Below are 17,289 nucleotides of genomic sequence, written 5' to 3' on the forward strand. Positions count from 1 at the left end.
AGTCTTCAACGCCATCGTCTTCTTTAATAATCTTTCAAATAGAAATGCACAGTGGAGCAGTTTGTTAATGTGTCAAATGACAATGCTCAACGAATTAGAAATTTGGTCGCAAGAAGTTTTGCCATTCTGAAATTGGTTATTGAAAGCAAGATAAAGTCTTATAAATTTTACCATAATTTCACAGCCGGCCTAAAGTCCTTCAATTCCAAAACTGTTCAAATTACTTTGCGCATTCAAATTTTGCACTTTCAACCACTGTGCTAGTGCTAATCTTACAAAAATGGTAGCACTTTGAGCTTGGGAAACCCCCAAACAGTGTCCGGAGTGGGGATTGCCCCTGATAGTGAGAAACTCTAGACAATGAGTTTAAAAATCTATATTTTTTTCCTTTTAAAAACAAAACACAAATGGTATACTTTTGGTCGATCGCTTACCCGAGCACACGGAAATAACGTGGGAATAACATTTTTTGATATTTGAAAATACTAGGCCAATAACATTTTATGTTATTTATAACAAGAATTGTTATTCGCCGTTATGATTTTTTCGTTATTGGATTGTTATTGTAATAACAGTTGGAGGTATTCTTCCATAACAAATAATGTTATTCCCAAGTTGTTTTGGCTTTCAATCAATATCAGACCAATAACAAATTTTGTTATGATAACATAAACTGTTATTAAACTCTTATGCAAAAATGGATTTTGCAAGAATATTCCATAACACTTTCTGTTATTTAAACAGTATTTGTTATTGAAATGGCATGAATTTTGTTATTACCGTCTGCCCGGGTAACTGACCAATTTCATTTGAAACAATTTCATTCCAAATAATTCAACACATTTATTGTTTAAAATAAAAATTCAAAATACATTAGTAGAATAGATCACACAATCTAAAAAAAAACTTTTCAAAAAGCTCATTTTTAACAAAATCGGTCAACCTCAACAATTTTTTTTTATTCGGCTCAAACTTTGTGGGGGCCTTCCCTATGAGCTAGGGCTAGTGATTGGTCATGGCAAAAAAAATCGAAATCTTGCGGCATGTTAGTTTTTGAAACCATGGATTTCACGACAATTTCACGGCACTCTAAAATCTGCTCAAAATAAACTTATTTTTTTTGTTTAAGCTCAATCATGTACAGAAAAGTGTCTTAAAAAAGTAAGCAGTAGTTCAAGATAAAATAAAACCTCCTACACATATTATTTATTTGAAAAAAAAAATTATTGGATAAATATTTTTAAATTATGCAGAATATACGTCAGCCATTTTAAATTTACTGCAATTTTTAAAATTGATTTTGCTAAAATATCTTTTAAACGAAGCAAATCCTAGAATCAGCAAAATAAATGAAATACAAATTTTTTTAAGGTTTAGGCAAATATCATTTGCAGCCTTTTTTATATTTATTGATAATTCCAGAAAATTATGATACCATTCAAAATGCTGAAAAAATTGTATCCAACCTGTATTATATTTGAAACCAATTGAAAAGAAAACTTTATTCATATTCAAAATATAAAAAGTCGTTTTCTCATTTATTTCACGTTGTGCAACTTGTTCATCCATATCTTAATTAATTTTATAAGGTTTTTTTTTCATTTACTGTAGTTTTGAATAACGTTCTTTTACATTCTTTTAGAATTTTGCGGAGTCAAGAAAATTTGCAATTTTTTTTTCGGCCAGGGGCAAAATTCACGGATTACGCGGCTTCCGCGAAATCGCAAAAAATCACTAGCTTTATGACCCTATGACCCCTGTGACCAAAGAAGCCATTTTGTGGTTTTGGTGCACCCATACAAGGCTCAATACAATTTTGGCCGCTATTCATACAAAAATTACACGTAAGTATTCTAAAATCTGTCACTTTTGAAGGATTTTTATGTTCGATTTGGTATCTACACGGAAATATTTTTTTGTCGATTTTAAAACTCTTTTCATAGAATTCAATTTACCAAATAAAAGATGTTTTTTTGAATTTTTGAATTATGTTTTAAGGGAGAAAAAACTGCAACTTTTGTGCCATAGAGAAAAATTAAGAAATATGTTGCTACAAAGTTTTGATTTTTTGATAAAAATTAGTTTTTTGAAAAAAATAAAAACAGTTAGACAAAAAATGGATTCACTTTTAAATGTAAAATTAAATTTGCAAGCGAAAAGTACCTAACAGTTTTTTTTTTTTTGATAAGGTGCACCAATTTCAAGATACAGCCATATATAAATACATTTTAACTGAAAAAAATCCCATTTTTTGATTTTATTTTTAAATAGTGTCCATGATTGTCCACCCTTGAAAATATTTTATTCGAAAAGTTCAAAACTAAAATAGCCTAAGAGATATTATAAATTGGACCTCTGGTTACTAAAAACAGCGAATAAAAGAAAAAGAAATAAGAAAATTAAAGTTTTTTTAAGGCTCATCCAAACAGCTTTTTTATTTTCTAGTATTAATATCTCAGAAGCTAACCAATTTTCAATATTGAAATATGAAACATTTGTATAATTTTATAATCCTTTCGAAAAAAATATTTTAAATTTTTTCAATCAAGATTACCATTTCAAATTTGCGCAATATTCAATGTTTTTCCTTTTTGAAATGTTAGTCCTGATTCCAAAATTAAAAAAATATATTTTTGGAATGATCAGAAATTTTCACCAATGTTTTTATATTTTAACAATGAACAATGGACCATTAGTTTCTGAAATGTTGGTACTAGAAAAAAGGCTGTTTGGAAGAGACTTGAAAAACTTAAATTTTCTTGTTTTTTTATTCACTGTATTCCAGCTGCCCAAGGTCCAATCTTCAATCTTCTTAGGCAACTTTATTGAAAGTTCCCTCAACTTTTCGAGAAAAAAAATCAAGAACGATTGTCCAATTGTCCATGGACATTATTTTAATAAATGGAAAAACTACGGCAAATTTTGTGTCCAAACTTATCTATGGCTCATAAGTGACGGTTTTTGTCTCTTGAAACATATCAAAAATAAAAAATAAATATTTTACAAAATTGACTTTTTGTGGAAAAGTCAATAAAAAATCAGCAATTTTTTGTCCGTGCACCGTAATCAAAAACGAGGACTTATTGGGAAACACTGAGAAAATCATATTTTTCCTGCTTTATTTTCTATATTTGCACGGCCACATCTCAGCTATTATCTCAACAAAGTTCAAAAAGGCAAACATGTTTTTTTAATAATCAATCATGAGCACTTCAAAAAAAAATCTGCGTCTCTTTAAAAAAAAACTTCCTGAAAATGGCTTTAACTTGAAAACACTTAAAAAAAATCAGTAAAGAACTTTTCGATTGCAAATTTGATTTCACATTGTTTTATCACGGTGTGTTTTCTGGGCAACCTTAAGGAGAAAAAATAGTCATCGCTACTTTCAAATGTGTCTTATAGGAAATTTTCTCAGCTTTCCAATGATTCTAAGAGCTAAATGTATCACCGAGAAATTTCTGAGATATCTTTATTTTAAGTTTTTTGTTTTAAAATTCTTTATCATTTATTGGAAACTTTTTAATAACAGTTTAGGAAACTTGTCAAATGACGTGTTTTATGTGTCATTTACTCGTAATAATGTACAAAATTATACAAGAAACAACTTTGTAAAAGGTTGCAAATTGCTAAATATTTTAAAAATTTAGTTTTAATTGAGTTTCTGAATATGCAGGATTTATTCAGAAATTAAAATCAGAAAACCATATTTAAATATTTCTGTTTACAAGAATTAATAGATTATTACAACATGTTTGTGTACAAATATCAGCCGTCTGCTCTGATTAAGCTTAGATTTAGCTGATACAACCGAAATTTTAGCAGGTTTGAGATTGTTAAGGGTAATTAGATTTTTATGAATAAATATCATATTTTCTTAACCAATCATTAACCAGTTGCATGGATACCAAAACATGTTATTTACCGTAAACTGGGGTGACTTTGATAGCCCGGGGTGACTTTGATAGGTTTTTCAAATGCCCGTCAAATTAATATCTAAACATTTTTGAGAATTTTGAGTATGTAAGCATTAAGGGATAGGTTATTATCGAACATAAATGCAAAATTGTGACTGTTACATTGGATGTATCAAAATTAGTGGCCGAATCAAATTTCTATCAATGTCATCCCGGGCTATCAAAGTCACCCCAGTTTACGGTACTTGAAATTGAACTACAAAAAACAAAACTGTGTAGAGTTTCAGGAAAAATACTTTTCATGAGTATGAAAGGTTTTTTTAGTTTTTTTTTTTTTTGTATGAAATGATCAAGTAATCAGCAGTGTTATAGAAGTCTTTTCTGTTTTAAAAACGTTTTACAAGTATCTTGAGTTTTGTTCAAATAGCTTGTAATGGAGGCTTCTGTTTGAAATTTTGTTGAAATAATTATTTAAGTTTTTTTTTAAACATAAATTTTTTTATGAAGGTGTTTTCAACATTCTCAGTTGAAACACAAAATTTTAATGATACTTTCAACAGTAAAAAATTTAAAAAAATATTTATATATTTACTGTATACCTATGAAAATATGACTTTTGAAGCATGCAACAGTAACAGTAACATTTCCTATTTTAAATCATGTTTTCTATGTTCCTGGTTAATGGTTAAATCCAGGTGATATGTCCTTAAACAAAGGAAATATCATATTTATTCATGAAAATCCAAAAACAATCTCAGGCCTCTACACGTGATATATGTTCACACAAATTATGTAATAATCTATTAATTGTAGTAAAATTTTCATTTAATACGGTTCTATAATTCGGTATTTAATACGGTTCTATAATTCTAATTACTGAATAAATTCCACAAGTTCAAAACTCAGTTAAAATATAATTTAGAAAAGTTTAGCTATTTGCAACATTCTACAAATTTGTTTTTTGTCTTATTTTGCCCATTTTGATGAATAAATCACACATAAAACACATCATTTGACTAGTTTTCTGAACTGTTTTTAAAAAGTTTTCAATGAATGATGGAGGATTTTTAAACAAAAAACTTAAAATAAAGATATCTCATTAGAAAGCTGAGAAAATTTCCTACAAGACACGTTTGAAAGTAGCGATGACTATTTTTTCCTGATAAGGTTGTTCTAGAAAACACGCCGTGTTTAGTAAATATCTTTTTTAAGATTTTGAGAAAGTGACAAAAGTAATTATCAAAATCAGCATGTATTTTTTTCCGTGTTTCAATTTATTTCGTGTATTCCACATCCATACGTAAAACTTTGTCCAAAACACAAAATCGATCAAAAAAATTGTTCAGAAGGTACAGATTTTTGAATTTTCCAAAACCATTGTTGTACGCACAGCTGCCAAATTTGCATGAAAATGATATGGAAGAACTGATGATGCAAAAAGGCTTTTTGGGCATATGGAAGGCACCCAAAAAGCTGCACTTAGATTAAAACATGCAACAATTAAAATTTGTAAAAGGCCCACTTCGTACAGAATTGCTCATTAGAAAAACGACAATGCACCTTGCACCTAAATAAACCAGGAATGTTTACTTTACTCAACCCTCAAACATGCCACTTAAGAACGTGAAAAAAAGAAGTTGTAATTTGATCCACCACTCTGTGATCGACATCCGATCCTCGCACAAAACCTGCTGCTTCTGCCTTCTAATGGCATCACGACAACGAAGATGACGACAACGCAAAAAACCTAAACCTGATCCTCCACCAGCCAATCTGACCTACAGCACAGGTTCGTTTGTTGCGTTTACATTTTAGTCTCGTGTGGGGTACGCTATGGGAAAAGTCAACATTCGCGATCAAGTAGGCTTATTGCGGAAATGAAAGAAACTCGAGCCCAAAGCTGATCGATCGAATGTCACAACATCAACAGCAACAAGGCACTTCAAAAAAGATGATGACCACAATAGTGGGGATCGAACTGATCTGAGCTGATCGTGCCTTGTGCATTTGGGAGATCATTAGCGAGCGTCAAATCAGTTGGCGACTTCTAGCTGAACACGGAGAGAAATCAGTTTCGAGAATCGTGAACAAGTGTTCATGAAATTGGGAACTGATTTTTCTCTGTGTAGGGGTAAGGATGGAAAAAGATATATTTTTTATTGATTGAAAATTGAAACTTGTAAATTTATTTCGCTGCTTCCGAAAAAATCTATTCTGTAGAACATTAAAATTGTTTAATTTTTACATCCCTGTAATTCCAAAAGCTTATCCAAAAACCAAATAAACACAGTAGAGAACTATAGCGAAAGTATCAAGCTAAAGCGTCGTCAACCGGAGAGGGCAGAAAGGGAATTATGGGGTCGTCTCACCACTCCGGTGGTCTCCGATCCGGTCTCCTGTTATCGGAGCCCGAATCAACGTGACTCGCGGCTTTTGCAGCGCTGAGTCGTCGTCGCCTCAAGTTTGCCGTGTCAATCATCGACGAATTTGAATTTCACGCGGGAAGCTTCCTCGAAGAACGCCAATATCGTTCATGGGAAAGAGTCAAAGTGCAACTCCAGACGGTGGAGCCAATCTGGATAATACAGACCAGATGTTCGCTCCGCGCGGTTGCGGTCCACGGGTGATGGAAGAAGTCGTGAACGCGTGCTCCAGTTTCACGTGACCGGCCTGGCCTCGAGGCACACGGGGAAAAAATCCCTTCTCAAAATATTGCTCAGAGCTGAAACTGTGATTTGAAATTTCCCTCCGTGCCATCCCTATCTTACGTAACACGTTTCATCCTCCTTCAAAGCAGACTTCAGACTTCCAAAATGCTTCCGGTGCTCTTTCTCGATCGGTTGTTTTTTGTTCGCTAACTGGGCTAGAACGAATCGGGCTGGTCGACTCTATTTTCACCAGAAGCTGAGGGAGCGTTTATTTTACGACTTTTGGATGCTGCTGCCGCAACTGCGTTGGAGATTCTCCTGCTACAGGTCAAGCAGGCGGTAGCGGCGACCGACGTCGAGCAGACGTTCGCGCACGTGTTTTGGGGGGTGAACAACTCAAAAGCATGGCCTGCTGGTGAGGTTGAGGTGGTGGACTGCCGCTCTAATCTAGTCCGTCCCATATGTATTTTTGTCAAAATTGAGATAAACTTGACAAAAGTTTTAATTTTACATGTACTTTTAGCCTATTGAATAAAAAAGTAGTGCTTGTTCTAAAAAATCCAAAATAAATATGACTTTCGTGCTGCCCCATATGCAAAATAAAGGCAAGTCAGTTCCTCATATCGAAATGTCTCGCAAATCGTTTAAATGGCTGCGAAATTATTTGAAATCTACAGAGTATGTTTTTAAGAGTACGTATTACTTGAAAATATCATTAATTGATCATTTCTGAAGAAATATTTGAAGATTTAAAAACAAGATCTTCCATACTCCAAATCTTTAGTGACTTTTTTCTTTTGAAATGTACAACCACGGAAAGAAAATATAAAATACATACCGTTATGGCTAATATCTAAACCATATAATTAGGTATATTTTTTCTTGAATGAATAAGTTTGATCCTGGTTCTGGGAGAGACACCACCAACGATAAGCGTAGTTTTTTTTTAAATTATTTTCAAGGACTTAGCAGTTGAGAATTTGCCTCTGTAATATATTTCCAATTTCCTGGTGTCGTTGCAGATCACATTTTCATATCTACGAATTTTATTAAATACATTATTTAAAGCAAATAAACCTGAAATAAACATTTTTTTTTTTATAATTATTTACTTAGAAAACTACCAAAACAAACCTGGAAATGACAGTTGAACCAGGTTGAAACTGTGTTGTAAATGTTCAAGCCTACCTTGATATCATAACTGACTTGCTTTTATTTATGGACAAATAAAGTCAAGTTGGTCTCTTGCTGTAAATTTCTCAAATTTACCTCCAAATTGTTAATTTTTTTAATCAAATTTATGGTACTTGCGTTTTTAAGACTGATATTGAAATAACTGTATAAATAATTATATAGAAATATTTAGTTTAGAACGGGAAAAATGGTGAAACTTTTTTTGGGTTTCTCACAGCGTTATCTCAGCACTCACTTTTTACATATGGGACGGACTAGATTAGAGCGGCAGTGGAGGTTTATGCTTTATGCTTCGTAAAGTTTGATGATGTTACACGGCGGTGGTGGTGTACAAGATTCAGTGTTTGGTTTTACATGTGCGCAACGTAAATTTGTAATGGATGTGATGTAATGCCAATGGTGATGGGCGCAGTCTGGACTAGATTAAATTCTGCTGGTACCTAATTGTAAATTTTTGAGAAAAAAATCTAATAATTGCATTAAGTTATAAAGTAGGAAATCCAAAATGGGTGCGGGACATTTCGCCGAATGGACATTTCGCCGAATTTAAAAAACGGTTTGAGAAAACTTGTGTGAGTTTTTGCATTCTTTCAAACATGAATCGTTCTTTGTTTTAGCTTTTGGTAATTTTGGTGTTTTTATATTTTTGTTTACCTTTAATTTTAATCTTTTTTTTTTATTCGGCGAAATGTCCATTCGGCGAAACGTACCAGATCCCATTTTTTTATACAAATGAACAAGTTTAATTGAATATCGAAAAATTTTGTATTTTTTTTTTTTGTAAATGAATAAGCAAAAACAATCTTTTTTAGGCCAAAAACCAATTAAACCAGGTATGACCAGCTTTTTTTAGATTTTTCACACAGTTTTATACTAACGAAAAAAAAAATAAACTTTAAAAGCATAAAATTGAATTGTAACTGTTTTGCCGCAGGCAATCTCGATCATCGAAGGAAATGCGTAATAATACCTTTCTCTGGCATAAATGCCAAATTTAGGTATTCCTGAACCCTCGAAAATTTGTCTTAAGGATTATGCAAGAGCAAAATTTGGTATCATACCAATTCAATGTATTGTTCTGATATTGCAAAATTGTATAATTTGTCAATGATCGGATACCACATTTTTGCATTTTTTTTTTTTTTAATTACAATATTTTATCAAATTATTGAAACTTTGGGCAAATTTTTACCAATTTTGAAAAGTTCCTTAATGTTACGCAAAAATGAGGCTGTTGGAAATATTTTTCAAACTTTATGACATTTGACGTTCAGTTCAACACCCTTTTCTCTGGGAATCGGCGATCAACTGTGATCAAAACGGGCAAAACGATAAGTTTCAGCTGTCAACCAAAGTCGATCATGAGCCGTTTTGATTGGCACTGAACTCACAGAACTGAACCGATCATCTGATTGCGAGTCATCGTTTCGTGCTTTTAATTTCGTTTGTTTGTTCACGAAAGGTACTTCAATGAAGCTTTAAATAACTCCAAATAACTGAGCAACTCTTCACTACAGTCTCCACGTCACCATGCCTAAAGGAAAGTCCTACGATTCCCGCTCTTCGAAGGCACCTAAGCGCGCCCGCGTCGTCCCTGATCCACTGCCGCAACTTCCCCAGGAGATCCTGGAGCAGATCTTCCTGAACCTCAATGCCAGGGATCTTCTCCACGTACGGCGAACGTGTCTTCGCTGGCGAGACGCCGTCGGAAGCTGCTCCGGTCTGAGGGATAAGTTTCGGCTTACGTATCCGCCCCGCAAGTTTTGGATGACCATTCCTAAACCTCCCGGGACAGTGCCGGCTTCGACTGTGGAGTTCCAGCTGTTCAGTAAATACCTCAAAATCGGGGACATCGATCCGTGGTGGCCGCAGATCGCTTCAACGGTGACCTGTCTCGTCATGACCAGGTGCGAGTTCCCGTTGAACATGTTGCGCCACGCACCGAACCTCAAATCGCTGGAGCTGTATTTTGCGAGGATCGGTGGATCGCATAGAGTTAATTTCAAACTGAACAATCTGAGGAGTCTTTCTCTCAAATATACCGAATCGCTTGAATGCGTGATTGACATAGATTCTAAACATTGCGTTATTGCCGAGTTGATCCAGTCATCCAAGAGCAGCCTTAAAAAACTGGTTCTGGATGTTTCGAAACGCTATCTGAAGACGATCTCGCTGCCAGATTTCGCCCAAGCTCATCGATCGATTGACGAACTCACAATCGTTAATTCAACTGACGATGACGTAAGTTGTGCACAATAATTGTATTGTTACTTTCATTACACTAAAAAAATAATCTTTTGCCAGGCGATGCTCAAGATCCTTCAAGCTTCAACCAATCTCAAGCGGCTTAAGCTAAAGTATCCAATGCCCTCCGATGACGATTACGACGGAATTCTAATGATCCCGAACTTGGAGTGGCACTTGCCTAAGCTTCAGGAACTTGTTATCATATCATTTTTCTTGAAGGGAGAATCGCTGTGCAGGTCCTTGCGATCTTCACCCAACCTACGTTCGATGATTTTGGTTCGCTGTGAATTCGAGAGTTGGAACCAGCTTTTTCGCCTGATCACGCAGCCTAAGTCACTATGCTCGCTGACCTTTACGAGATTCTATTGCATAAAAAAGGACGAGGACGAACCGATCCTCACTAACCCCAGCGAGAGTCTCCGTTATCTTCGAATTCGTGCTAATAGGCGAGTTCAACTTCCAAGTGCCAAAGTATTCGCACTATTCCCGCATCTGACCGAACTAATCCACGTACTCGACTACCAGCTCTCTGATGTGCTGGTCAAGGAAGCTTGTCGGACGTTGACCCGGTTGGAGAGACTGACGATGGGCGATGGAAGAACTACGACCCACTGTGCCGTAGCGTACATCCGGCGCTACTGCCGGGACCTGAAACACTTGACACTGCTAGGGTACTGGAGGTTGAAGAAGACAGATAAGCAGTACTTGGAGCAGAACATGGTCAGTTTCAGACTTTGCCGCATTGACTGGCTACGATTCGACAACGATTCTGAAGATGACCTTATTTAGGACTTGATTTTTTTTTCTGGCTCAAAAATTTGTTTTTTACCATATTAACTATATAAATTCATTTTTGACTTCCTCAATGAGGAAAAACTCTAAAAGTTGAGTAAAAATAAACTACCTAAAAATACACAAAAACCTGTTTTTAAGCAAGGCAACCAAAGTTCACCGACATTAAGCGCTATATAGAAGAGCTGCTGACAGCCGTTGTTTGAATTTATCATGATAAGTTTATGTTTGTATTTATCCAGATTTTTAAGCGAAGATGGCATTTTGAATGGTTTTTTTTTTCCTATTCGGTACTGGGACCTGGTTAGGACCGAGTCGGCTTTTGTAATTAAATTTTTCTTAAAGCTAAGAGTAATTACAGAGGATCTTGTGTGTAAATGTTAGTGGGAGGGGAGCCGATTACCCGCGGCCTACTCGGGGTGCGTTTTGAATGGTGTAGCCCAAAATGTCAAAATCAGTAATGTCAGTGGTACCAAAATTACAAAAAAAAAAGTGTGGCTGTCACGCTATGGCTCACTTTTTTTGTAATGTTGGTACCACTGCGTGATTTTGACATTTTGGGCGTGACCATTCGCAACTCTATCTTCGCTTAAAAATCGGGATAGTTTTTGACTTATTCTTCCACTTTCTATACTTTTACCATTTTTTCATGTTTTGGCAGTAATTTTTTGCTTGTTTTTAAAATTTTCTTCGATAAGGCTAGTCATAAATTTACCAACACATTCAAAATGTACTTACATGGCAGATGCGGGTTTGTTTGCATCTGATATGATATTTCAATCTAGCTAAAGATTTTTTTGTCATGCGACTTCTAGCTTTTTTTTTTTTAGCGAACGCCCGATATTTCTGCAAACACATTTTGCAGGGACTATGACAGCTCGAGTTCGATCATTGTTTACATCAGGACACTGTGGTGGGGAGTTCGTCATTTTTGAATTATATTTTTTTTCACTGGGCCTAGAAAGCATTACAGGACCATCTGAACTACGGGTAGACAACTGTCCATACGAAATATATTTTTTTAACATGCTCAATCGTACATCGAAAATAATGAAAAAAATCAAAAGATTTTTAAAAAAAACCAAACATGCTAAAAATGGTCAAAACGCAGGGGAATACAATTTAAATTGATTTTAGTTTATTGCACTTGAATTTCCATTGACATTTTGAAGTTTTTTGAAAAAAATGTTTACTTCTTGATCCATCTTCTAAATTTATAAGGGGGGGGGACAAACACTTTCCCATTTTTTTTTACCTGCCTAATTAACATTTTTAAATATCCAAAATTAGTATTTTCAACCCAAAATGATCTAAAATTAATCTTAAATGAGCTGAAATATTTTTCAAAGTTTTATTTTTGCATCTTAACAATTATTATGACAATATTTTTTTTAAATCATATTTTTTTCATATCTCTGGCATCAGATTTTGCACCATCCTAAACTTAAAAAAATACAAAAATAAAAAAATACGTATTTTGGAAATCCAAATCAAAGTGAAGTCAAATAGAAAATCTATTTTTTCCAGCCTTTTTTCCAGAAAAGTTCTAATCCAGGGTCCCGGCGATGGGTTGATAAACGCTTCCGAACAACATTAGCAATATGGCGTCTTTTATTTACAAACATGAGCAGTATTGCAGGAAAATTGAAAAAAAAAATCTTTGTTGTAGAATAATCTCTTATTGTTGTCCTAATAATAGATGTTATTACGAATGCATAAAATTTTGTGACATACTTGATTAGACAAAAGTTGGAAAAAAGTTTCTTTCTAATTCTATATTTTTCTATCTTTTCAGTGCTTTTGAGAAAGATTTTTCAGCAAAACATCTTGTCTTAATTTATTTTTTTCAATTTTCAACCACACTCTAAAATGTCGCAAAAGCGATAAAATTACCAAAAAAAAAATAAGATTTATTATACGTTTGCCAACTAAAGAAATGAGCAACAGTGTCCACTTCACCCGTGCGGGAAAACCTATAATGGGGTAATTCATATTCAGACTTTCAAATATCCAAAACGTTACTGCTCCGGTTCGCAGTTTTTGTTCGTGTTTGAAGTTTCGAGCCGGGACCTCTATCCTAATTTTAACCTATAACATTGCCGAACACACCAAATCGATCATGAAATCCGTGCTCAAGACACAGGTTTTCGAATGTTCACATGCCTATTTTGTATGACCCGTAGAGTGGTTCTCGAATATACGAAAAAGACAAAAGTGTTTAATTTAGAAGTCCCAGAAGCTTGCCAGAAAATTTGAGTTTATTTGGTTAAGGTTTAGTTGCTCCAGTTTTGATCTGAAGTTAGAATAGAACTTAAATCCATTTACTATGAAGAGATGTAGTTTTTTACATCTTGTATGAGAAATTTCAAAGATCAAAAAAATTCTAAAAAAATGATTTTTGTCGAACTTTTAAATCGAAGCCATTGAGAAAATTGGCCCGACTCTAGCTAGTTTTCTCACTGGGGGAAAAATCACTCTACAATGTAATCCCTCACTGTTTGTTTACATTGATTGATCGTGTTTTGAGCGTTCTAAACAAGTCAACAAATCGCACCGCTGCGATCGTGGGAATCTCTCTCTTCATCGAGCTTCCCTCGCAAAGTTTCATCGACTCACGTTTCGAACTCCTCACTCGTTCTCTCTCACTCAGAGACAACAACAGAGAGCGCGAGCGCTTTGTTATCCCAGCGCCTGCTTCGACCGATCTTCATTCATCGGTTCAGTTCGCTCGCGACCTCTACTCGGTTCACAACGTTGCGCACGATCGGGCACTACTTCACGATCGTTCACCAAAAAGATCGCGCGATTTGATCGACGACGAGCGGCCGGTGGCACGTGACAACCGGTGGACAGATGCTCATCAGTCAGTCACTTTCTGTAGGGTATTGTTCGGGAGGTTCTTTTTTTTTTTGTTTTTGATGAAGAATGTGTGATCATGTTGTAGGTGGGCTCATTCCGTGGAGATCAAGCGTTGTGAGTTATTGCGCCTACTGCGATGAGCGTTAGTGAGGGGATTCCGAGTGGGGGGAAAAACGTGCGTGAATTTCCCGCTCAAGTGGTTGTTGTTCGGGAAGAGAATATCTCTCAAGAAGGGGGACTAATTTTAGAATCTTCAACATTTGGGGATAGTGGAAAATTAGGGAAAAGCATAAATTGCATCATTTGTGGTTGGGGAAATGCACCTTGGGCGTGATAGTGATAGTGAGCAGAAGCAGAAGCCCCTCCAATAAGTGAAAAATTGGGCAATCTCCGGACATCGTGCGTCCATGTAACGGTGTGTGATTGATAATTTTTCCACGAGGGGGCTCCCGGAAGCTGTGCGCGCCGAGTGTGGTGGAGTTGATTGATGCAATCGGCAGCTGGGAAATTAAGTTTGACGAAGCAACGAGAAAAAAAGAGTGATTGATATGCAAAACAAGCGTTGAGGCGTGTTATTATTTTGTGCACATTTTTATGCAAATGCGGAACCGAAACTGGTCGAAAAGTGCGCGAGAGCGAAAAAAAAATGGAAAGAAGATTTATGCCCAGATGAAAAAAGTCCCTCAAAAAATGTACGTGTTTCTAACGCACCTTTGAGAAGAGAAACGAGGAAAAATCACCTGTCGTGTGGCCCTTTTTTATTTGGTTGCAAAATTGTTCCTCATTTTTATGAGCGGCCATTTGGACGAAACGCCCAAATTTGAGGAAATTTTGCTCCTGGGAATTTCGCAAGAGTGTCTTCGACGTGATTCTGTGTTCGCTCATGATTTTTAGCGTTCATTTGAAGTTTAACCAATTTAAAAAAAAATCTTACAAAAAAAATTCAACATCATATTCTGCACACCAAGTGTTTGTTTTGACAAATCTTTTTTTTTTTTCGCTTTCTAAAAGTCAGTGATTGAGAACGACAATAAATAAACATCATCGTCAATGAATCAGTGATTGAGAGTGCGAGTCGATCGATACTGGAAATCGAGAAAATAAAAGTTTTGTGATTGAGCAAAGCCAAACGAAAAGAAGAGCAGCAAGCCAAGATAAATAAATCCAATCAGGGGGGCGCGCGATTGAAGATGCTTGTCAACAAATGTATGAGCGGTTTTCAATTGGTGGGACTTTGATGATTTGCTAATGGAGAGGTTTGAGTGAGCCAGCGATTGTTTCGTGAGCGGGAATCAGCGGTTCAATTGAGAAAGTAAGATTTTGCGTGTGGTTTTTATTTTTAATTAATTATTTTTAGGAGATGTTTTGCGGGGAGTTGGAAACATACTGTTACTGAACATTTTTTTAGTGTTTTAATGTTAATTTTTTTAAAGAAGGGAAATTTATAAAACTTATAAAAATCGATTGACATTTAAAACTCCTTATCTTAAAACAAAATTTAATGATTATTTTTTTTGGAAATTATGCACTATTCCACACAACAACTAAAATCCATAGAATTTAGCTGTTTTGTTCTTAACTAAAGAATTTAGTTGAGCATTATAACAATATTTATAATATTACAAAATTGGCTGATTTTTTTTAACAAGTAGTCAATTTCCCAAAGCCGTATTTTTGAACTTTTTATTATTATTTTTGTATGCTTCAGGGGACAAAAAAACCATTTTTTGAGCCATAGAAAAGTATGGACTTTTTTTGCCGCTGAGTTATGTTTAAAGAAAAAAAATAGAAATTTTACTCTAAAAATTGACTTTAGTTGATGACTGAAAAATGCTGAAAACTACTTCACAGATTTTTTGATAAAGTGTTCAAGATCGTTTCAAGGTAAAGCGACTTAAAGTTTTTTTTTAGAATAGTTGAAAAAATTTCCAACAGAGTTGGTTAGGAGGCATTGACAGGATGGCCACTCAAGTCGGGAAATCAAGGAAGTCAGGAATTCGCCAAAGTTCGCAAAATCTCGGGAAAAGTGGGGAATCTCAAGCATGCTTGTTTGAAAAGTAAAATGTGATTGCTTTAGAAAAAAAAAACATTTTTTTTACTCCTTGATTTTTCGGGCCAACCTTAACAAAAAAATATGACGAAAACTTCAATATAATTCTTACCATCTTAACTAAATTTCAATAAGGGGTTACATACATGTAAATCGGCAAAAATGTCATAGGATGGTATGAGCATACACAAAAACTTTTATATGATCTGTTTCTGAGCATTAAAATATACATTTTTAACTATAAACAAAACAAATTTGAAGACATTTGGCTGTATCATTGCCGAGATATAGCTATTTAAAGTAAGCAGTTTTTAAAAACGGGCTCAAAATTTTGGTGAAAACTTACTAAACTAGTCCCGTGTGCATGACGATGACGAAGGCTGATTTTCGAAAAGTTGATTTTTTAAAAAGACAAAAATATTTTTATCTTTTTCATATAAAAAATCCTCAATTTTTGATATTTGTATTTTTTTTTAAAACAAAAAAAAACAAATTCAAAATTGGGCTTCGTCATGCACACGGGATATTTCTTGAGAGTCTTCTCCCCAAATTTCAGCCAATTTGGTTCACCCCATCTTGAGATATCGTGGCACCCGTAAATCAACTCGGTGTTACGAGAAAAACGCTCAGAAAGTTTGACAGTTTGCTTTGCGCATGGCAAAATTTCAAGCTTAAATCGTCTGTCACTTATTTACTTTAGTAATATATTATGACTAAAGTAAATAAGTGACATGAAACTTTCAGGAGTGATTGGAAATCATCTTTGAGTGGATTTAATAAATATTCCGTTATAAGGAATTTTAAGATTTTCTACATGTATGTAACCCCTTAAGTCAAATAACTGTAATTTTTTGGGAAAAATAGGCTCCCAAAACCAAAACAAAAAACACTGTTCGCCATCTACATTCGAGTAGGAGAACTATGGCTGAAGGTTACGTTTACGTTTTTGCACGATGATTGCTATGGAATGTGGAATTTTTTTTTGAATTTTAATTGATTATTTATCATTTTGCTAAAAGTGAAGTCCCTAAGAGGTAAAGAATCAAAAGTTTTATAGATTGGTATACCGCTTCATAAGTTAGGATGACATTTTCTCATATAATTCTGAGATCCGGATTGAAAACGCGAGAGTGAGGTTAGATTGCTAATTTTGAAAATTATAAAAATTATGATAAAAGCGAGTTTAAAAAAACATTAGTCCACTTGATAAATCTACCGTTTCACTTAATAAATTAGGTTTTGGTTGATCGAAACGTAACGTAATTTTGAATGAGATAATAAACGAGTTAAATCGGCCATAAAAATATTTTGCTCGTTTATATCAATTCCCGCCCGTGTGGATCAATCGGACCGCGCACTGGACCCACAATCCAGAGGTTGCTGGTTCGAATCCCGCGGCGGGCGCTCTAAAATTCTAAGTGTAAATATGGGTATCCGGCGCCGTCGCTCCGTGCCGTACTCAAACACTTAGGAGCCCAGGGCGGCGAAGTCCTTGTAGTTAAAAGGAAGACACTAGTGGTTGGTACTAGCAATGGTGGCCGACAGCTATAAAGTCAACTTCGTTTTTTTATATCAATTAAACTCT

The 17,289-nt window shown here is 34.9% G+C and overlaps 2 protein-coding genes across 10 annotated transcripts in view; both read left to right on the forward strand.

The window, feature by feature from the left end:
- LOC120418014 (protein sickie) overlaps positions 1-17,289 on the forward strand; it is a 295,005-nt gene that overhangs the window by 121,267 nt on the left and 156,449 nt on the right. The window contains exon 1 of one of the 9 annotated variants that reach the window (XM_052708396.1): positions 14,959-14,966. The exons of the other annotated variants lie outside the window; for them this stretch is intronic. The gene's annotated coding sequence lies outside the window, so the exon portion shown is untranslated. Of the gene's footprint in view, positions 1-14,958; positions 14,967-17,289 lie in introns of those variants that run through there. 9 annotated transcript variants of the gene reach the window in all.
- LOC128093023 (uncharacterized) lies at positions 9,082-10,934 on the forward strand. Its single transcript, XM_052708400.1, has 3 exons — positions 9,082-9,218; positions 9,274-9,997; positions 10,061-10,934. The coding sequence occupies exons 2-3, from the start codon at positions 9,287-9,289 to the stop codon at positions 10,790-10,792; spliced, it is 1,443 nt and encodes a 480-aa protein (XP_052564360.1). The 5' UTR covers positions 9,082-9,218; positions 9,274-9,286; the 3' UTR covers positions 10,793-10,934.

Source organism: Culex pipiens, chromosome 2 (genome assembly GCF_016801865.2).
Source record: "Culex pipiens pallens isolate TS chromosome 2, TS_CPP_V2, whole genome shotgun sequence".
NCBI classification, from domain to species: domain Eukaryota; kingdom Metazoa; phylum Arthropoda; class Insecta; order Diptera; family Culicidae; genus Culex; species Culex pipiens.

What these genes read in the sequence shown, in the direction of transcription:
- LOC128093023 (XM_052708400.1), top strand. Translation starts at nt 9,287, where the DNA reads ATGCCTAAAGGAAAGTCCTACGATTCCCGCTCTTCGAAGGCACCTAAG. An exon ending in TTAATTCAACTGACGATGAC is followed by an intron (nt 9,998 to 10,060) that starts GTAAGTTGTGCA and finishes ATCTTTTGCCAG; the next exon opens with GCGATGCTCAAGATCCTTCA.